Here is a 23,569-nt window from a genome sequence, read left to right on the forward strand (position 1 = left end):
TAAGTAATCCCACTACAAACAAACAACATGAACAAACACACAGACCAAGCGAAGTGGGTGAACACATAACCTCTTGAATCTGTGGCTGTGATTTGAATGGGGGGGTGGTCATGAATGCAATTGTCATGAGAGCGAACAGTATGTAAAAATAGCCCCAAGCCCTTCAGTGTGTTAGATGATGAAGTGCAATCTTCTGTGCAATGCGGATGTCACTTGGCAACATAATGGGGGCAGTGGTGAGCAGGATTTTACGAAATCTGGTCTAAGTAGACAAATAAGTGCATTTGTTTTCTACAATTAGGTCTTAAATTGCCTGCCTGCGCTGTTTCATTTCCACTATTTCACTATTTCAGGTATCTAGCTGCTCTCTTTCTCTGCTCCCATACCTCATTTCTGACGTTAGGAAATTGCTCTTGCAGCTCTGTCGAAGAAGATCCGCACACAAAATAGTGTTTGGCTATTTCTGAATTACATGACTGGCCCCAGAATGAGAGGGCCCTTTGTTGACTTCCTTGGGGACTTCCCTTGAAAGGCTTCTATTGTGTGATTGGCTCTATGATATAATGCGTTTGGATTTAATAGATTTAATGGAACACAGCCATGGTTTTCAAGGCCGTGTGTGTTGGGAATCTTAACAGAGAGTCCGCATTAAGAGATCAGAACTACATCCACATGACAAGTGCATGTCTGGCCTCCACAAGTATGACTGCATGTCTGATATCCTTAACTATGGAGTCCAAATTCCTGCTACATAAAAAAAAAATATGGTGATGTTTTTCCACATATGTGTTGGTTTTAGCCCTGGATTATGCATTTCTGTGTTCCACCTGGGCACATTGGAAGTCAAGGTTAGGCAGTGGGGGGAGTTGAATGTCAGTGATGTGTTAGCTTTGTTTTCATTGTGTTAACAGGAGCACAATGGTACGATTGTGTAGCCATCTGAAACCCTACACCTACCCAGAGCTATGGGGTCAGAGGTGGGGGAGACTGTGCGTGTGCGTGTGTGTGTGTGTGTGTGTGTGTGTGTGTGTGTGTGTGTGTGTGTGTGTGTGTGTGTGTCTGTGTGTCTGTGTGTCTGTGTGTGTGTGGGCGTGTGCCTTTAGCCCGACGAACCATGCATTTTGAAAGACCCAGAAAGCGCAGAGTAATCCACCCAGCATACCATCAAAACCATTCTGCCTTGCCGGCTCGCTCGCATACCACGGCTCCTTTTAAAACGCTCATATTTTCCAAATATAAATGATACCTTAACCCCAATTTCCCCCCTCCCCCTTCCCTTTTTGTTGCTTTGTAATCTGTGTCATTATTTCAAGGCGCCATTTAAGGGGGGGCTCTTGAAACCCTTCAGTGTGATGGACAAGACTGTACAGCTGAGCAATAAAGCCGAGATGAATGTTGTATCTTAACACTGATCGAGGCAATTAAGTCCATCATAAGCGAGAGGAGGAACGCTCTTCTCTGGGGAGTCGTTCACTTGCAAGGTTTAACATGGTCCCCGGCTAAACGCCTGATTTCATTTCTCCTCGCAGCTCGCAGCTTACAATCTCACACAAATTGAGCCGATGTTTTTTTTTCAATGCAATTTGGTCTTTCTGTCTGCTGTCTGCCCTTTTCTGTCTGTCTTCGTGTATCTCCTGTCTATCTCTCTCTCTCTCTCTCTCTCTCTCTCTCTCTCTCTCTTTTGCCTCTCCATTTTGCTGCAGTTGCGCTGGTAGTGTAGAAATCTCTCCCCACTCGTTGCTGTGTGTGTGGAGGTTTAAAGGTAATGAAGACCATATTTCATCTGCATGGAGTTATATGACGGGGCGTGGCTGTGCAGGTCTGTCATGGGAAAATAAATATTATGGAAGGTCTAACTTTGTTATCTTTATCTCACTGGGATCAATGTGTGTATTATTGGACAGGGTACATTACACAAACACGTAGGCACGCACACGATGTGCACACATTTCAATCATTAACTCCATGCCAAGAACACAGTGTGTGACGTACAGTATATGCCCCAGTTGCTTATACTGTATGAATGCAAAACACAAACATGCACATATGTAAAGGTAAAATACACACATGCGCACACACACACACACACACACACACCACAGCAGCTGAAACAACTACAAAGAAACAAACACACAAAGGTAATCCATATCTGCTTTACAGTACACCATCCCCCCATACTCTTTGTGCCTCTGTTATGTGTGTATGTGTGTTTGTGTTTATGTGTGTGTGTGCCTGCCAGCGAGACGGTGAATGCTCTAATGACCACAGTCCTGACACAGGTATTTTGACTGCTGCCTCTTTCCATCGGCACATTGAGTGACATGCGATTAGTTACGCCGGGGTGGTGAACTGGGGAGGCGCATGCCGTAACCATGAAAGTGACTCTGAGGAGGGTTAAGTCCTCCCTCCTCTTCCTCTCTCCCGCCGAATCTCTCTTTACATCTAAACATCCCGCCTGCGGTTGCCGCTCGTGTGATTTGGTATTCAATATATACAGTAAAGAACAGTGGAGGCAGCTGCCGTGTGAGTAAAGCTCCCCCGCGTAGATCAATTCAGGTGACAAGTGGTGTAGTACGAGCAGAATGCAAAGCAGCAATTTATTATGAATTTACAATCGCAAGCAAATTGATCTGGTTTAGTTATCAAGTCCATGCAGGCAGATGGGGAGGAAAATAAAAGATGAAATGGATTATAGTAGAATGAATGAAAGAGTGAATGAATTAATTAATTTTCATTTCAAGTGTCACATGCTAATTTCACACTGGAGCCTCCCTGACATATAAATTCTCACCTAATGAAGACTCACATATGTCCCCTATATAGTGCGGTATAGTGTCTAGTAGGAGAGTCTCGTACAGCGTCTGCATTACAAACAAAAGAGACAGTAAACAAAACATTGATGTTTCATTCCCCCCAAAGTCCACATACTGCAAAATAGGACTGAAGTATTGAAGTTTAACGGACACAGATCACCATAAAAGGGTAAGATACAAATAATCGGAGCTCAAAAAGACGTTATTGTCTTTATTATGGTAGAAAGAAGACCATTTTTTGTTTAGTTGTTCTCGTAGACGCTCCGGTTTCGTCCATATCTCCTCTGCCCCGTCATTTAAAGCTTTGTCCACTTTCTCCAGTTTATCATCACAGCTTCAACACATGCTTTACTATCGGCTGCAGTCTGACTGTATAGCCAAAGAGCTGCTTTGAGGAGGCGGTGCAGGCTATTCTAACATGTATAGACGGGTATATACAGTATATGCAGTGCTGTCAGCTTTGTGATGCTGCTGTTTGAAGGCTGCCAGAGCTCTGATACACTGTGTACCAGTCAAAAGTTGTTCTCTAACCTTGATGCCTTTGGTGCACTTCCTACAGCTAACTGGCGTTGGTTTGGCTTTACACAAGCATAACGCTATTTATAGCATTGTTCCCATTTTATTTTCTCCTTTCCATCTCCTCCGCCCCCCCTTCATGTATTTGCATTTCTGCAATGCAAACAGAGGCCTGGTGTCAAGTGCGTCAGTTGCACAGGCCCTATGCCGTCTCTCTCTCTGGCTCTCTCCACCTTTCTCACTAGCTCTCTCTCTCTCTCTCCCTTCCTCACCCCCCCCCCTCCTCGCTTTACCTTCTCCCTGTCTGTGTTTTCCTTTGCTCAATTGTTTTGCTGTAGATTTGACCGCTATGATTAATGACCTCAAAGCCTCAGAAAAGCAAACAGAGGCAGAGACGACAAGCTCGCCCTTTCCTCACAAACCTTCCTTTTCTCATATATCAGCTTCTGTGTTAACACTGAGCACATTGTGACTTAAATAATGTGATTCAGATTACACAAGGCAAAGATTATTCCATGCACCCGCCCCCACCTGACACGCATTATTTTCAGTTCATTGTTATTGCATTCTTTGTTTATTTGTCTGGTTAAGTACGGATATGAACACTACTCTTCTAACAAAACACTATGGTTACTGCAAATTTGTCATTTTAGAGATGGAAATTTTAGAACTTGTGTCTTCTGTGTGTATAAAAGGTTTCATCAGAGCAGGCACCGCGGAAGAATGAATCTTGAACAGAGGTCAAAGGTCAGGTTCAGCTAAAGATAGCACATGTAGAGCAGGTAGGCCTTTGTTAGAATGGTCAAGGATACTGCATGGTGCACCACATTGTATGTACACTAACTTTAATTACATTACCTAATTGATTATAATCTGAATAAGTCAATTTGCCTGGCTAACTCATAGTTAATAATGCAAAAATTTAGGAAAGAAGCTCTTACAATCATACAAACAGATTCAAGTCATAAACTCAAATGGGCACCTTGTGAGGGAAACCACAGGCCAGTAGGCTTATGGATGTACACACACACACACATGCTCTTTTTGTTGTGTGTCATGATATGTTCAATTAGCGTACGTGTTCAGTCGCTAAACAGCAAAGAGGCTGGAGCAAATTTTCCTTATTATATAAACAATTGAGACATTGCTCTTTATTCTAGCAGCGTTGCTCTTGGTGACACAAGCGCTCACGGTAGAAGCACGGCCACAGACTTCGCTTTGCCTTCAACACAAATAATTATCTGCTTTCCATTTTGCTTACTGCAGTGCGGTGTGCAGGAGCCAACATAGCCCATTTCACAACAGCATCCAGCCCGACGTGATTAGGACGGCTTGTAAAATAATTTTTTTGCAGGAGCAATAAAGGAAATGATTTGCTTTTCATTGTGGAATGCGCCGATTCCCCACCCCCCCCCCCCCTCCCCTGCAAACTAATAGTGCCATCAGGCAGAAATCACTGCGCGAGAAGTAACAGCTCCATCAGAGGCTGTGAGTGATGATGTGGAGATGGAATTGAGATTTCAAACTGAATAACTGAATCACCTGTATGCTCCGTTTCAAACGAGACAGGGGGCAGAAATGCACCGGTGACATATTACTATGTTCAAAAACAGTGAAATTATGTGAACAATGACATACATGAGACTCATTTTCAGTAACTACGCAGAGTTACCCGCCTAAAATCAGCACTACAGGCACAAATCCGTCCCATTACTGGACCTTACAGTAGCAACAGTAATCCATCTCAGCCACTACGAGCTGTCTGGAGGTGTGTTTTGTTTCCTTATAAATGGCCAATGCCAAATAGTGTCAGACAGGGAGTCAGGGAAGGCCTCAGGGAGTGTGTGTGTGAGTGTTAGTGTGAGTTTGTGTGCGTATGTGTGTGTGTGTCTGCATATGCCTGTGTGTTTCAAGCTGTGGCCGCTGGCTGTGACCCCAGTGTTAATCACGCCATTGCCAGAACAACCACAGGCTCTATTGCCACTGCTACTGCTCTCTCTCTCTCTCTGTCTCCCTCTCTCTCTTGCTCATTCTCTTTCACTCCGTGCTGGTCTGTCTCACTGTGCCACCCACAGACACAGGGTTTTCTCTCGCTGTTTCCCCATTAGTTCAGGGGTACGCCCTCGTTTTTCTCATGCTCTCCCCGTAACCTCGATCCCTCGCCTTACCTCTAGCCTTCCCTTTTTAGCTCGCAGATTGGCTTGAATGAAAGGATTCGTCCTACCCTCTTTTCTGCGCGGCTCCGAGTGTGACGGTGCCAAAGGCTGTACCGGCTCCCTGGCCTCCGCGTGGTCTCCGTTATTAGCTGGGGGCAGGTGGGCAGAGTGGGTGAGACGATAAGGCAGGTGATACGGAATGAAAATGCTAACTAAAGGGGGTGCCATGTTTATTAATCGGGTTATTAAACTGAAGTGTTGGATGAAGGAATGAACGAGGGTCAGGCATGAGGTCGAGGGGTTGAACTGGGAATTGCGGGCGAATGCGCGTGGACGATGGCTGGAGGGCTTTTGGTTGAAAGAGCCAGGCTTCATCTTCGGTGTTCTGAGATGGAAGCTGAAGCAGATGCAGAGGAGAAAGGAGCTTGACACACTACCTGGTCATTAGTTTGGTGCTCTCTCTCTGTTTTGACTTTGCCTTTGTCGCCTGGTGACACCCATACAGACGCCACAGTCAGGTATGGACACATTTACACGCACGCACACAGAAGGAGACACTTTCTCAGGCTTGAAGCAAACCAAGAGGAGAAGTGTGAGTTACAGCAGCTTTGACAGGGCTTAATTATATGTGTCTCTAATGAACTATAATTACTGACATCCACCAGTGCACCGGGGTCTGTAAGCCGAGGACGTGCAGTCATTAGGCTGCTGTGTTACACTGTTTCTGTGTCTCTACTGGGCTGGGCTGTGGGACCGACTGATTATTTTCTGTGTCTGCTGTGATGTGTCAATCTCACGCTCACTGTTCTCTCATTCTCTCTCTCTCTCTCTCTTTCTCTCCTCTGCAGTTTGATGGTGACAACATGTACATGAATGAAAACAACCACGAGTTCCTCCCCCCAAACCAGGTGAGTCTGAAATTGCATTTTGCATCCACACAAAGAGTCGTTCGCTGCTGAATTGAGCGACATCGAACCGCATCAGCAGTGATTAGCTGCTTACTTTAAGATGATTACGTACAGGTCTTTTCTTAAATAAATACAAATCCACAGTCTACTGCTTGTTTCTGGCATTTATAAAGAAACTGGAGCACCTACTGTATCTCAGGGAGAACATGCAAACTGCATACAGAATCCGTCTTGCCGTGTCTCTGACATCATAAAAAATTCAATACATTCCAACAATTCAGCGATCCTGCATGCTGACGATTTTCACTTCGGTGAAAGCAGAGAAGGTAGCGCTGTTTCGCCGAGTCAATTTTGGCTTCGTTGCAAGGGATTTATCAACTTCAAATGGAAGGGAAATCACCGTATGTTCGTCTACAGTACATGGGGACCAGGCCAGATACATTGTGGCACAGCTGGTGGCGAACAACTGGGAGACCATATGGTTGTGTTTGGACAGGGGGATTAGTAGAGTTTAGGAATAAGCCCATATGACACAGTGGAACAGGGAATTTGTCCCTGCCAATTGCAATTATTAGAACCCACCCCCAGCTATAGTCATTCTGTATTACTTATACATATTCTATCTTAGCTAAGGACCAATATGTCTCAAGAGGTTCATTAAAATATCCAGAAAAAAAGGACAAGCGCAGGCCAGTCGCTCCAAAAGTCCCAGAAAAGAACATAGAAAGAAGTGAGGATGAGAGAAGAGAGAGAAACACAGCGAGAGACACAGCGAGGAAGACCGTGATGGACTCTGAGAGACAATTTTGCTTCGCCCCGTGTTATACTTTGTTTACTGGAGATCCTCTCGTATTTGACATATGCCTTGCTCTATTCTCCGCTTCACCAAGTTCAGCCTCTCCTTCCCTCTGACAGCTCGAATCAGGGAGGACCTGAGGGGCAGCGCAAACACACACACACACACACACACACACACACACTCACACACACTCAAACTACAACACAACATACAGTACGTATGGCAAGAATTCAACAATGTTCATAGTTCCGAAACTACACCAACTATGATCCCAAACTGCCGCACCAGCGTGTGTGTGTGTGTGTGTGTGTGTGTGTGTGTGTGTGTGTGTGTGTGTGTGTAGTTTTATTTACATGGTTTTGCCTGAATGTAGTGCAAGATAGAAACACAAGCTGCAGAGGAATGTGATCGCTGCAGGGATTATTTTTCACTATATATTGTATTCTTCAAGAAACCCTGTATACACTATGTACCCATATTATTCTTGTTATATTCCAGCTTTAACTACAACAAATGATGCAGCCTAAAGCTCAACTCCTCTCTGCATGCTGCCTTGTTATTATTTTCTGTCTCTCTGTCTGTCTGTCTGTCTCTCTGCCTGTCTGCCTGTCCTCCTCCGTCTCTCTCATTCTCTCTCCATCTCTCTCTTCCTCTCTCGCCCTGAGTGCATTTAAATGTATTTGGGTCAGCGGTTCCACTTCCAAATTGTGTTAAACTGTGTATGTCAGCATTTGGCTGTCTTTCAGTCCAGTTGCTCGATTTTTCTCCCTGTTTCCTTTCTGTGGCTAATACGGTACCTGGGCTACTTTGGTGCAGGTATTCTGTGAAATATCCACAGTAAATATCGTGTTGCTCAGACGGGTACGGTATCGGCGTGAGTCACACAGAAACGAGGTCATTTCCATTGTCATATCGATGTTCCCATGAGCATTGTAGTCTGACCCTGATTGGTGCTCTACACTGCTTCTTCTAGCCTCTCTCTCCCTCTCTCTCCCCCCCTCTCTCTCTCTCTCTCTCTCTCTCTCTCTCGTTTTACCACCCCCACCCCAGTAGAGTGACAGAGTGTTTAGTGATGAGATGACAAGGTCACAGACCCTGATCTTTGCATCAACAACCTCATTGTGCGCCCCAGTGGCCATTGACCGTTGTAGTGTAGGAGTAGCAAACAATGACACATTCTTGTTCAGGTGCCTGGAGAGAAGACGGATGCGACCCTCAGGGGGTAGAAAAGACTTAAAGTACAATCTCTACAGCCTCCCTAGAAGAGAAGAAAAGAAACACCTGCTCAGAGAGGCTTTTTTTTTTCTCTTGGTAGACCTTCACCAAAGTGGAACATCTTGTGTAACACTAAACAGAACAGTACAGAGCGATGTGATCAAAGATAATGCGCTGCAACGCCTTCTCATAGCTTTGCACCAAAGCAAACGAAACAGTGCACTTCATCAGCACTTTACCTTGACAATGCTTTGCTTTGATGTCTTTCTCCCTGACTTCTGAATTCATTTAGCAGAACTGCAGTTTGAGAGAAATATGTCACAGAAAAAAGAACATGAGTGGGAACTAGCATGGACGGGGGTGGAGGGGGTGTGTGTGTGTGTGGGGGGGGGGGGGGGGACTGCACAGGGGAATAATTCGGCTAATGGAGTGACTGTTTGGATATTCAGCAGAAGTAGGAATGGAGATTATGATCTTGCAATTAGCGTAACAAGGTTTTATTGATTGGCTGCCGCTGTAGCGTCTTTGCTGCCAAGGCGCTGCATGTGGTTTAAACATGCACAGTGTGTGTATGTGTGTGTAGCCTAGCCAGTCACCACTACCATGCAGCAGAGTGCGACTCGGCGCTGCCGTCGAGCTCTGGCCATTTCCTGAGTATCAAAGATAAAATATTATGGATCGCTGAGTTGAAAGGGTCTGTTTGAACGCGGCGTGATGAAGTGGAAGGCATTTGCATTTTCTGGTAACCTTTAAGTTAATGCACTCGCCTCATTCGCATGTAAGTGAGCGCGGGCATGGATAGGCTGCGTCTGGTAGTGTGTAGGATTTAAAAGTGTGTTTCTTTTACATGTACGGACAAGAGATGACATATTAAAGATGTGTTTTATGTTGTTGTTGTTGTAATTAGTGATGTAAGTGAATTCCACTTGCAAACAGATGTGATGATTCCTTATTTCTCACGTTTGATTGCCCGCTGTAAGACGTCTCACACAGGATGAGCGACTAAACTTCTCCAGTCTGATTAGAAGATGATTCATTCTCCCCCTGCAGCTTCCCCGTGTCGGTCATCTTTCCTCCATATGTTTCTGATGAGCCATTGTCGGACACGATCCCGCCGTCTTTTATGCTCCGCCTCTGACAAATCTATCACCTCGTCCCTCTTCCCTCCGAATTAAAGGCCCATTCCACCTTTCTATTTGGGAAGAGTGATTCTCTTGTTTGGCAGCGACCCAAAAACCCGGCCAGGCCCGTCTGGGACCCCGGTCGAGCCTGATTGGTCAGGTTCAGTCGTGTGTGACTGACAGGAAGCGAGCTGATTGGGGGAGACGGTATCGTCGGCTCGTTGCGCTGATTAAAGCCTCACGTCGGCATTTTGTAAACTCCCGCCATTCTGGGTCCCCCTCACTCGCGCCCTGGCCCTGCTGCTCTGAATTACTGCTCGGCTGCATTAGTCTGATTTACAGCTTCCTCCTGCTGTTTAGATTGGAGCAAGGAACCAGAGTGGCAGGATGAAAAACTCCTCCTCCATACTTCCACCCCAAACCGATTCTCCCCCTTCCACTCTCCCCTCCGTCCCCCTTCTCCTTCCTTAACTCACCTCTCTCTGTTCCCCTTATTTCCCCCCTTCTGGTTGACTTCATCCCTATTTTTCCCTTCCCCCTTTCATCCCACCATTTATCCCTCTTTGTCTCCCCCTCTGTCCTCTTCCCTTTTCTAAAAGGAAGAATACAAACTTAAAATCCCACCCCCCTCTCATCTCTTTACCTTTACCCTACCTCCCCCCACTTCTGCTCTCTCCCCTCCCCGCTCTCTCTCTCTCTCCCACCTTCCCTCTCTCTCCTCTCTCACTCCATCTTTTGTGAAAATGAAAACAGAGCAGCCTGCCAAAATATTTCTATAGCGTTCGCTGACGAAGCAGGGAGTGGAGACAAAGCAAAAAGATGTGCAGGCATATTTGTTGCGGCAGCAGAAAGATGGAAAGCTCTCTCTCTCTCTCTCTCTCTCTCGCTCTCTCTCTCACTCTCTCTCTCCCTCGGTGGCCTTTTTACAGTCATTTGGAGAACCCCCCCCCACCTCCTCTCTCGCCCAATTTAAAAGCCCTCTGTTTGAAATACTCAACTGACATGGCACCACAAATAAATGCACAGCTGTTTATTTGTGTAAGGCCCTCACTTTGCCAAGCTGTCCATCCCGCCGTTGCCCCAGGTGATCCGCTGAAACTAATGGCAACCTTAATGTGTTTGTGTAGGCCTTTCACCCAGCTGGATTGAATGATGAGAGACTGAGCACTAAACTCGCCTGCTCCGTCATCTTATGAAAATACAAATCGGCGAGGTTGTTTGGCCGGAATATAACCGTCTCTCACAAACTAATTTAGCTTTTCCCTTAAACCAATTTCCCTTCATGTTAGCAAGTCACAAAGAGTTATTAGAGAGGAAAATTCCATTGAACCAAGAATCATTAGCAAACATTCTTCATAGTTAATTATTGACGCAGTCTCTTCAAGGTATGAAAAGGCTCAAAGCTAAAATCAATTCTTGTTGATTTGTTTCCTTTCCTTAGAGAAAGTTGAAATGACTTGTTTTTGGTCAAACAGTGCACAGCTTTGACAACCACAGTGATGACAAAGCCCGTGTCAAACAGAATGACACATATTGTCTCTGTTAACTGGTAGTGCAAATTGAGAGCGGCGCACAATCACAGCCAGAAAATGACAATCGCACAAAATCCCTACATGTGAACCCAGCAGGTATTTACAGACTCAAAACAAAAATCACAAGTACTCGCTGGCGTTTAGGTCTCGTTGAGATTTCACCCTGACATCTCGTCACGGTCATTGTGCCACAATAGAGGACGCTTTGTGGACGCTGTTGTGCATGTAGTTGTAGTGCGGAGCTCTCGTGAGAGATGCAGAGGTTCATTGACATTGGAGAGCTGTCTGCTCCGGTCCCCTCCACTCCCCGGGAGCCCCTTATTAACAATGGCAGCGAGAGCACGAGGGACCAGATGTTAGTCTCCTGCTGCCGCCAGCTGTGCCAGCCTCCGATACACAGCCTCATTGACTGGGAAGCGGTGGAGGGAGACACTTAAGAACACACTGACACCACACACAGAGGCCACGCAGTCTGACAGAAAGCCTACAAAAGTCGTAGATGGCAAAAAAACAACACGTGCACAGACACATGACGGAGCCGCTTCAGGTAGAAATGCAGGAGTACATGCAGATGTACATGTGTCAGACAGACATAAGAACTGATGCACAGGTATTCAAACACACATGGACCAGTGTGCAAGCTACACACACACGCTTCCCCCTGTTCTCCTCGTGCAAGGCAGAGTTATTTGTGGGTGACAGGATCCTAACAATTCTCAGAATAATACATGTTTGTTTGGATGACTGCTCCATCAGCGCTTCCATTGTTATTTCCAACATTGTTTGAGTCACTCAGTACAGATCCACCAACCCTTTATTGTGCTGTGTTTTTTTTGTACATTTACTTATTCTTATAACAATAATTAGTTTTGTCATTCAGACACAGTAGCACCATTGTCAATGTGCCAATAAAGAGTTTGACAGTGAGCATACAAAGTGGATAACTCAACTTAAGTCATAAAACAAAAATGAGTTGACGGCTGTTTTGTGGTCTCGTCTCGTCTCTTTGTGGCTCTGTGTGGTCAGAACTGAGCCACAGCAGTGTCTCTTGTTAATCCACGCAGATCAGACAGTAGTGTGCCAATGAGCAAAGTTAGAGCGTCCCCTCTCTCTTCACCAGACATGGCCGCTCTGTATAGGAGGAGACAGAGGGGAACTCTGGAAATAATATGTGTGCCAATGTAACATTGTAATTCTAGATTCGTTCTGTCAGGCAATAAGTTTGATTATGGTGCTTATTTGAAATGTTGGTTTCATCTCTTCCCCTCCCCCGCCACCCATCCATTTTCTACTCCTTCCGCACACATTCACACACACTCACACACACACGCCCCTTCCCCCCGCTCACCCACAGCGGTATCAACGTCGGCATCACAATCACTCCGGTTTACTATTGGGAAACCTGAGATATCTTGTGCTCCCATGGTTTGTTTTCCGACCGCATTAGTGGAGATCACGGTCAAGTTTTCACTGACACTGCGCAGCATCTGCATATCATTACTCCAGCAAGGGTCCTGAACTCTTTTCCACACACATCACACACCAACAGTGGAAGAAAGAAAGAAAGAAAAACATACATACATACTTATTATAATAGAGCAAAGATATCACCGGTTCCTACTCCTCTGGGTCTTTCCGCAACTGAACAGAATAAGACCACACATTGCTAACGCTTTGTTTGTACTTAAGCTAATCTGATGTAAATATAAAAAAATAAAGTCATCTGTGTCATATTTAAATGATGTTTGGGCTCAAGTGGAGTGTTACAGCTATGAGGGCCTGGTTTTTGTTGATGAAAAAGACGCAAAATCAAGGGAGACAAAAGACAACGAGAGAGAAAAGGGGACACATTTACACGGAGGCTAAATGAATCAAATAACATGAGGCACAGCATGCAGCTAATGTCTAGACCAAAAAAGACAGACGCAGACAAACAGACATAAGGAGTGTGCGTGTGTGTGTGTGTGTGTGTGTGTTTATTATTTGATAAACCTCCCATGTAACCTCAGCGTGTTGTGCAATAGCTCCAGCTCTCCTTCATCTCTGCGGTGTGCCACTTCAAATTAGTCGCTTGTGGAGAGGGCCTGCCCTATCTTTGCAAAATGCATTAGTACGCCACTCAGAGCTCATACAGCCTAGGGTTAAACACAAATTATATCATTTCTGTCATCCAATCAAATCACGCTGACCCCTTGACCCGCGAGATGAGTCAAACACATAATGAAATATGACATGGCACAAAAGCTCTGATTCTAATCCGGTCTGACACGCGATCAGATGAGGATGACCCCGTGACCTTGACTGACGAGTGAGACGAACCGCGGGGGAACAGGATACATGAGGGAGAGGACGGAAGGAAACATGAAAGAAGACAGAGAAATGTATGCAATTAGAAAGGTTGCTTTTTTTGTCAATGGGAGGTTAGTTAGTAATCAGCTCGGTGTTTTGAGGTGAACGGGGCCATCGGCGTCTTTGGACCTTGACGGTTGGTGTTTGCCTCATCGGTTCTTTCCATTCCGCGTCAGCCTTCCCCGCATTTCCCCTCCGATAATGATAAATAAAAAGCATTACGCCAGCATCATTTCCATATAGCTGAAGCCAGTATGTTGGAGATAGTGGCTGGATTTTTATTTCCTTGCAGCTTTGACTTTCTGTGTTTGGTTCAGAGCTGTGCCGCTTCCTTTCCCTGCCTCCCAATCTCTCTCTTTCACCCACCTTTCCTCCCCATTCATTCACCGGACCGACACTGACTACACATGGGTTTTCACATTCCCCACCTTCGCTGCCCTCCCACACCCCTTCATGATTTAAACAGCAACACGGTGACAGATAAATAATGCAGCCAGGCTGTTTTAGAGGAAATGAGATTGGCCGAGAGCAGAGAAATGGAGGGTTCAGGGTTCTGGGTGCAGAGCGCTTAGGACAGTGGCGACCTGGACCTTTAGGGCCTCGCGCAGGCTGGAGCTGGTAAAGCCAAGGGAGGATGAGGAGCGGCGAAGTTTAGCGTGACTGTAACAAGATCTTTGGCCCTTTCCGACCCCCCCGTCCCCCCGTCCCCCCTCCCCTCGCCGTGCAAGAGAAGGCTTTGTGGTGCATTGATACCCCTGACATGATATTGTAGCAGAAGAACAGCTATGGCTTTAATTAGGCTCGAGTTGACTGAAAGAGATGGACAGATAAAGGGAGAAATTCAGGGAGAAGAAAAGGAAAGAGAGAGAGGAAGAGGAGGAGGGGGGGAGAGGTGAGAGAGGAGGCTGATAAACAAGCAGCCCAATAAACAGAAGTAGCAGTTTTGTGCTGTTTAAATGTTAAAGTACATTTTGCAGATGTAAACATTAAAGCAGACTGAAGTAGTAATCACAATCATTCATAAATGTACAGTCAGTGTAATCTTCTTTTGGGAGAGGAATGGCGAGTCAATAAAAATAGATGCTCAAATTCTCCCCAAAGATAAATCCGCCATTTTCTTTGCAAAAACCCGGCGTGCGTGGAGAGGAGAGATAACAGCCTGCACGCCGTCTCTGCGCGCACGGTGGTGATGCACGCTAGAAACAGGGGAAAGGGTACTGGAGAGAGAGTGTGTTGGAGGTGATGGGAGTGGTGGTGTATGTGTGTGTGGAGGGGGGGGGGGGGGAATTTTGGGCATAAATCACACTGTGACAAAGCTCTCCAATAGGCAGATAAGTGCACATTAGCGGCGAGGCAGATCTGTCATCGTCTCTCGCCGAGCTGTCTGTCCCGCCCCTCTCCCCTGAAACAAACGCTGACTTGGGAGGATTCCAAACTCTGTGTCCAAAGGCCGCACAAGCAGGATGAGTGAATATACTGTATTTACACACGCACACACACACATACACACACACATACCCACACACAATTGGGTCTCTGCTTGTGTGTCTTCGTCACAATGTTAAGGAGTGTAAATTGATTCGATTGTGACTTAAACACAAAAGCATTTCCCAGATTATGTAGCGTTTTGACAAATACGAAAAAAGGCATTCAAAGTTAACAAGAAACATGAAATAAAATAGAACATTGCAGAATTATTGCACATCTCAATATTAATTGGGTTACATCCTAAATCCAGATCTCACCTGGCATCCTAACAATAATCTAATAGGGAGATGTACAGATAATGAGCCATTAGCTGCAGTCGATATCATCTCCAGAAGGCCTTGAACACTGAGGCAGCGGTACAGAGGGAGAGAGAGCAATCGGTGCCAAATAAAAGACAAGCTGGAAAGCTCTCCAATCAATGTTATTTTCTCTCTTAGTCCCTCACCAACTGTCTATTCATCTGTTTCTTTCAAATGAAAGGTGTGTTGGAATGTAACACTTACAGCCTGGAGATCTGTCTCTTAATTAAAACGTTACAGATTGTGTTTCGCTCACTGTGCCGGGCCGAGCATACTGGTTATTGGACGTGAGCTCGCCTATGGTGTGGTATTGATCAGTGCCGCGAAAAGGGAATAGAAAACAGAGAAAATAGAATCTGTGTGAATGCAGGGTTTTTTTTTTAGTAGGAATATGGCCCCGGCTATTTAAAGTAAAACATTGACGAATGCCTCTTAAGGTGGGGAGAGGGGGGGGGGAGGAAGAGGAAGCTTTTGTTTGAAAAGCCAATTCCATACTAGGACACACGCTGGTCTATATGATCCATCAAATGCATTGCCTTTGTTTGGATTTTACTTTTAAAGGAGAAAGGAGTATACATTAGCCAGAGTGTACATGAGGCTCTGTACATGCAATCTCATTCTGAATAGAGGCGTATGAATAATTTATCTTGCCACAATCCAACTGGGAGCGTCCTTGGTATTTACATTTTATCATCAAGGGCATTGGATGAGCCTTCACAGCAATCTAACACATGACACATCCTCAGTCCTGTGTCCCGTGCACAATCAAAACTACAGCAACTGATATGAAAAGGAAAATGTTTATATTGCAGGGATATATATTTATACACAGATGGGGAGAGGAAAGGGCTTGTGAACATGACCTGGTTTGGCGATGACTAAGCAGTGTTGGTGCTTCCATGATATGGAACTACACCCGGCCGTAGCGAAGCGCTGCGAGCGGCGGTGATGCGAAGACTCCGAGGGGACACGCACAGGGACTCCCTTCACACAATGCCCCCAATGTTTACAGCAGACAATTTAGTTTCCTTCCAACAATTATGAGGGAAATTGAATCTCAGGAAATGTTGGTTTTGCTTGTCCATTAGACCAAACAATAACACTATCCCCCAAGGTTTACAGAAACATCTGTCTTCACAGGACAGTCCAGAGGATTAATACCTCTCTACTTTACAGGCGTTGTCAGGACAAAGTAAATCACAAGTGAGGCAATCGCAGATGTGTCTTTTCATTCGCTCTAACATGTCAGCAGATGAAAGTGGCCTTTAAAAGGCTGAATGTGCCCCCACATTCCTCATTGAAAGTAACATTGTGAGTTGTTCTTTTAGTGTTTTGTTACTGTTTAGTCATTTCCTGTCATCAGCCCTGTCTGTGTGCTTGTCTACTTGGTCCAGGTTTCTATTCTTTTATTACACAAAGGATTTTAACGCTCCCAAAGAGTTAGGTTTGTATTTTAAATAAGTATTTTCCACTGTAGATGTGAATTTGTAAGATTGGTAAGACAAGGTTGTTAGAAACAAGAGAAAATGTGTCCCATATCCTTTCTCCTTCATCTCCCCATGCCCCTTATTTTCTAAAAGTATCTGTTAGAGAGATAAATGACCACTCTGCTGCTGAGGATGACAGCCTACACAAAGATGATATTGAATTGATTTCTGAAATGTTGCAGAACTGACTGTTTGATGTATACTGCACGACATGAATCATAAAAATTCTATTAAAAAACCCTTGAATGGCTGACACCAGAATATTATTTGTGATGATTAATTTGACTCAGTCATTACAATGGGAGTCAAGTCGGATCGGCTGAGACAAAATTGCTTTTCATTCCCCGTTGAATTTCCCTGTGATTTTTCTTGTCCTCTCTGCTCTGTGCAGAACTCTGTGGATCTGATCAGACTCAGTGTGCCAATGATGTGACACACACACACACACACACACAAGCACACACACACACACACACACACACACACACACACAGCCTGTTAGTCTTATTTATCAGCATTCGCGGAACACTGAGCTTTATTCTAAAAGGCGACTTTCTCCCCTTTGAAAAATACTTCTATTCTAACAAAATGACTAATCAAATCCTAATGTTCAAACAGAAACTACATATTTTACATTCCTTTTGCTTGTTATTTGCAGGACTATTTATAAGGTCATTGTGGAAGGTACAACTGTTGCAAATGTTGCTTTTATCATTGTATCCTTAGCAAGGAAATGAGAATCTGTTGGCTTCAGTTTGTCAAGTGGATATTTAAATACCCTAGGGGGAAAAAAGCTGCGAAAGAAGATTTCAATGTTCTGAAATCCATCTTGATTTGCCAGTATTAAGTAAAATAATCTTCCAGTGTGGTGAGGAAAAAGACGTGTAACATTTCTTGGAATAGCACCTTAGTCTCTGTCCACAGGATGGAGGCTCGGGTTCTCAATCAGTGTGGTTAAAGTCTTCGCAGTCTAAACACAAATCTTCCTCACAGAACCCACACTTACGCATAGAACTTGGACACGTATCACAGTTTAAGTGACCGATAGGGAAGAGAAATAGAAATGTAGAATGAAATGCTCTAAGTGAATATTACTAGATGGTAAAGTAATGCTAGAATTCAACTATTTACACCCTTGACTCCATGTTTGTAAGTATATTTATGTCCACACATGTATGCAGTCACTTCATCTATCTATTTATTTCAAAATCCCATATTGTATTCACTCAAAAGAATCAAGCGATTGAGTGATCGCAATTGATTATGATGAAATTTTCTTTATTCTAGTGCAGCAATCTTACTTCAATATACTAAGACTCATTTCTACACAGTATTTAAGACGTGCTGATTTGTATTGAAAACGAGTTTTTAAGAACCTCACTGAAACGATTTGTTTTTAAGAATCGAATCACTGACAAAACGACTTAATTACTCAAGAATCATTACCATCGATCTGATTCTTGAAACAGGTGCTTGTGTTTGTTTTTTGAAACCACCCAGTCCTTTTGTCAGACTCGTCTTTATGCAGCTGGAGCTGAAAAACAGACTTAAATCCTCACAAAGACAAATTGAGTCCAGTTATCTTGGAAATCGCGCGGAACATCACAACATCACTGTCAACCAATAACAAAAATAAGATGGAAATATCTTTCTTGAATTCCTGATTTCATAGTGTATCATCATTTTACCAAGTTGGACCTGTGTTAATAGTAATACAGTTTAAACTTCACCTTTCTAACCGTTTATCCCCTCCCCCCCTTCTCTCTCTCTCTCTGCTCAGAGCTACACAGGTCAGACCGGTGGCGGTGGAGGAGGCGGCGGTGCCAGTGGAAATGGAGCTGGGGACGAAGACTACGAAATCCCCCCCATCACTCCACCTAACCACCCCGAGCCTCCTCTTCTTCACCTGATGGAGCACGACTCCACAGGCTACCTCTGCCACTCGCTGCCACACAATGGGCTCATCAACCCGTATTCTTACCCGGAGCTGCCCACACTGATGATGTCCAACATGCTGGCACAGGACAGCCACCTCATTTCCAGCCAAATGCCCTCGGTGAGTAGCGCCACTGAACTGTGTATGGACCGTCAGCATCCTGTGGGATTTGGATAAGAAATCTTGTTAGTATTGAGTACATATGTTTCTATAAGCTGTTGAGTTTTGACTAGGTTAAATAAAAAAGTAGAGGAATGAGGTTTCTGCAGATAGACCCCATTAATTTCAAGGGTGTCAGCCACCTTTGCAGTTAAATAGTGACAACTTCTTCCCAATAAATTCTCTTTCTTAATTCAAGTGCAGAAATCTGCCTCATTCTACAAGATATGGACACAGAAACAGAACAGATTGTCCAGAATTCCATGTTCTTATTTTCATTAACAGTCTATTTTGAAACCTTTCTAATGCCGTACTCTGCACAAAACACACACCGATCCACTTCTACACTCCCCTGATCTTGATGGGGCTCCGCTATGCACACTGAGTGAAATCAGGCTTTTTCTTTTTACGTGTCTGTCTAAGGTTCTGTTGCGATATGCCTGAGCCGGCCTTAACACTTGCACTTGGTGGATATGTCTAACCCGGTGTGGAAGTGGATACATTCCCACATGTTACACGTTGGCTTCAACACGTTACACACACACAAAGTCTCCTTTTAACACATATAGCCCTGTGTTATTCCTGAAAACAGATTAAATAAAATTTTTCTGAATATTGCGAAAGTGAGGACACAAGAGCCAACTTAGGTTTCACATATACAAACAGATCCAGTACATGCAATACACCAATATCACACTGAAAAAGATACACAGAGGACCATGTAGAAAAATTACATCAGTTGAAAAAGATGCCTGAGGAGGCCAGCAACCGAATTTGCAAGAGAGGAAAATGTGCACTTTTAAAAAAATCCGAAAGAGACGTTTTAAATGTCAACCCCTGTGCGGCCTCATAATTTGTAACCGTATGCAACCTTATAGCATTAATGCAGTTTTCAGCACAGAATGGGAAAAAATATGGCTAAGTGGGGGAACTGAATGATTTTTTCAGGAGTTGCCTTGTCAGCTCTAATGCACAGAGAAAAGGATTGTGGGTAAATCTATCAGCATCATATCTATCTAGACAGCTTGCCTCGGCCAATCTGTCAAGCCTTTGAACATGAATACACACTGATTACTCCCTCAGCTCCACACAAAACTACTCCTCCACAAATTAGCATCTCCAAGCCATAATTGCATTCAAAAGAAATGCAGGGAATAGAACTGGTTTGCATAATGTCTGGTGTTTCAAAGTTCTCCATCACAACAAATGATATATGTAAGGTTATTTGTAAAACATAATGTATAGGCCGGAATGTGCAAAAGCTCTGTATTTAGTCTCTTTAGAATTTATATATATATAGACCCTGCATGGCAAGGAAAAGGAATGTTGTTCAGCTAGAAGAACAAACATTTCCCCGTTGTGTAATTCAAATCAAAGCTGTAATTCAGGCTTAATCATATGCTTTTTGACAGCTAAGGACAGTTTTGCGTGCATTAAATAATGTTTGATTTCATTCAACTCTTCCACTCTGAAGTACAGAGATGTCGATGCTCTTTATAGATTTCAGAACTGCAGGATGAAATCTCAGTAAGTTGAATAAACAGAAGAATATGGTGAGTAATACTATACAAAGACCAGGGTTTGAGGGTCACCACTTAATTATTGAACATTGGCTGAGGATGCACAAACAAAATAAACAGAAATATACTTCATATCGACACGAGTGCTGCTGCCGCTGCTGTAATCGCGAGTATGTATGAAAAGCAATACGGTACACATGTTTACTATTTGTCTCTTTCTTCCTGAGGGATCAGTAGAAAGTGTATGTGTTGTGTATACTAACAGCAAGAAAACCACATCTATTCTATAGGCAGCATACATCTCAAAATATACGCTGGATGCAAATATCAAGATCAAGCAGCGAATGATAATGCTTATCATAAATAAAAGAGATAACTATCCATCACAGCAAAGCCAAAACGTGGCTTGATAAGGATCTAAACTATACAATATATATCCTTATATATAAATATATAATGTTGGAATGCTCCCCGGGGGTATTGGATTCATATGTCATTTATCTTCATATTCATTTCAGCATGTTGGTCATGACCTTTAGTGAGGAGACAGTTGTTGATTGGCCGTTCTCTCGCTTGGCAGTCGGTCTGTTTGTTACAGCTAGAAGAGCAGCAACACTCGGCTGTTTGAAGAGGCAGGTGGGGGTTATGTGATGGAAACGCATCACATTAAACATTTTAAAGCTAGAACGTGAACACAGAATGGAAATTGTGTACCGACGTGATCTTTTAAAAAGGAGATTCTGATAAGCAAGTGTTAGATTTGGTAAAGATTTGTTTTGTTTTTTTGGAGAGATGCAACTGCAATAGGATATTAAAACAATCACCCTGGATGTGGTTCAATATATAAAATCTCTGTATTTAAAGGATTGTTTTTAATGCAGTGATAAGTGATAATTTGCAATTTACTGTAAATATTCTCTAAATATTTGACATCATACAGTACTGTGATGTAATGTTAAAGAAAACACATTGTGAAGTATGTGAAAATGTGAAGTATGGAACTATAGAGAGTAGAATTACCTTTCCTTCTGACACTATACTGAAGACCAAAATAACTAACTCAACACGAACATGAAGAGAGGCTCCCTGGACGTACAGCAGATCTTTTCTACCGTGCTTCCTCCACTTCCCCGCAAAGAGCAGCATAGCAATCACACAGAGACGTCTCTAAATCAAACACTCTGTCTGCCTAAACTACCAAACCGTAGCAGCGGCTCATTTTGTGGCGAGAATGGAGTGTCTATTAAACCGGAGCCTCACCTTGACACAGTCGGTTGAGCAGAGTAATTAAGCAAACGGCAGTTCAAACATGAGATGCTGTCATTATGAATATTTCACTTGACATGGATTGATAAATAACAGGGGGTTAATTCTAATTTTACTGGGTGGAAATTAAGCTTTGGAGTGCGATATGTGAATGGACAGGGATTTGGCTACCACTGTTGTTGACATTGTACTGTGTGTGTGTGTGTGTGTGTGTCCAAGTATGTCTTTGTGTTTCTGTGTCTTCACTATAAACAATATCTGTGCCCGCCCGTTGAAATGGATCCACTACATCTGGAGGTCAGGCCTTATATTCAATCTTGAGCACATTGAAAAAAAAAAATCCATTAGGGTTCATCTTTCCTGCATCAGCCATTCTATTGTGGTGCTGCAGTGAGATCTGTTTTCATCAGGCAGATTCAATACGTGAGCTGGGCAATGAAAAGAGAGCAATAGAGTGGGATGAGGAGAGGAGGGGGGTGAGGATGGAGAGCGAGAGAGAGAGAGAGGATGGAGAGAGAGAGGAGAAAATGAGAGGCAGAGAGAGCAAGAGAGAGTGGGGGGCATTGTGGGGAGGAAAGCAAGAAGAAATTGCAAAGTGTAAAAAGGTAACTCTTATTAAAAATGAGCATATACCTCCAGTCTTCTGTGCCTCCTGGATTTCATTATTAGATATTTTACAGATAATTCACTTGAGTGAAATAGGGTTATTCTGTCTTAACAAAAGCCTCAGAGCCTCTGGTCTCAACTGCCTGATTCACGTCTTAAGGACATTTGAAAGTCCACCATTTCATGTGCCACAACATAAACATGAAATAAATGGAGTGATTATATGAAAGAGGGGATTTCTGCTGGAGGAGTATCGCAGCAACCAGATGATCATAGCCAGGGGAGCTCTTAGTGCAAAATGGATGGCGGTGTGTTTAGATTGTTGGGGCGGTGGTATAGCCGCGGTGTTGAACTGTAAAGCCGAGGTGTTTAGCACGAGATCTACAGATCGATTTGACAGGCACAAGAAGTCATTTCTCCTCTGTGAAAGCTTGAAAAGGAGAATATTTATGCAGGGGGAGGTTTTAAATACATTTGAAGGTATTCAACGTCGTCTAACCTGAGAGATCGTCCACTCTCTCACCCAAACAGGTGGCGATTTTCTATCTCTGCCAACTCTCCAAACCTGAAAGACATAATTGACTGTCCTCTCCTAATTTTGTGAAGAGTCCATTTTCAATTCATAAGGGCTTTTCGCTGATGCTTATTGTGTTGCGGTCTGAAGCCCCTCCTGGCCAAACCTGATATCTTTCAGAGAGCCCTTTTTCTCTGATGCTCTGATGCACTTGGCAGGTCCTCTCTCTCTCTCTCTCTCTCTCTCTCTCTCTCTCTCTCTCTCTCTCTCTCTCTCTCTCTCTCTCTCTCTCTCTCTCTCTCTCTCTCTCTCTCTCTCTCTCTCTCTCTCTCTCTCTCTCTCTCTCTCTCTCTCTCTCTCTCCCTCTGTCATAGCATCTACAAGTTCCAAAACACATTAGACATTTAATAGCCGTGCTCAGGTTGCACTGATCTTATCAATACAGCCCAGAAAGATACACATCTCTGCTACTACTGGCGAAGAATTTCTAGACTCGGCGACGAGCAAATGAAGCAGCCTTGTTGTTGTCGTCTGTCGTGTCTTTGTTTACTCCAAAACCTCACCTTAAGCACAAGTATTTCATTATTGCCTTCATAGCTGCGTTCATACCAGCATCACACCTGCGCAGTGACCACTAAATCCAAATATCCAAATCTATTTGTAAAATAATCTTTTCCTATCTAATCACACTACACTTCACACTCCCTGTATTATTTGACCTGTAAATGCATTTGGAATATATTATCTTTGATTTTGTGTTTTTTTTCCCCCTAGTCCTTCTCGATGATGTTATGCTATGTTAGCCACCATCAAAGTGGCAGTAGTGGGATTTTCTGAATATGGAGAAGATGATGATGAATGTACCGCGCAATCAGCCAGGGGAGG

The 23,569-nt window shown here is 43.9% G+C and overlaps 1 protein-coding gene across 5 annotated transcripts in view; it reads left to right on the forward strand.

Moving 5' to 3' along the window:
- The window catches only part of tox2 (TOX high mobility group box family member 2), a 90,523-nt gene that overhangs the window by 45,603 nt on the left and 21,351 nt on the right, over positions 1–23,569 (forward strand). For all 5 annotated transcript variants that reach the window (XM_076141145.1, XM_076141147.1, XM_076141146.1 and 2 more), the window contains exons 3-4: positions 6,334–6,393; positions 18,464–18,739. In XM_076141145.1, coding sequence (XP_075997260.1) covers positions 6,334–6,393; positions 18,464–18,739 — 336 coding nt within the window. The remainder of the gene's footprint in view (positions 1–6,333; positions 6,394–18,463; positions 18,740–23,569) is intronic.

Source organism: Genypterus blacodes, unplaced genomic scaffold (genome assembly GCF_046128005.1).
Source record: "Genypterus blacodes isolate CSIRO-AG114 ecotype Tasmania unplaced genomic scaffold, CSIRO-AGI_Gbla_v1 ptg000017l_1, whole genome shotgun sequence".
Classification (NCBI taxonomy): Eukaryota; Metazoa; Chordata; class Actinopteri; order Ophidiiformes; family Ophidiidae; genus Genypterus; species Genypterus blacodes.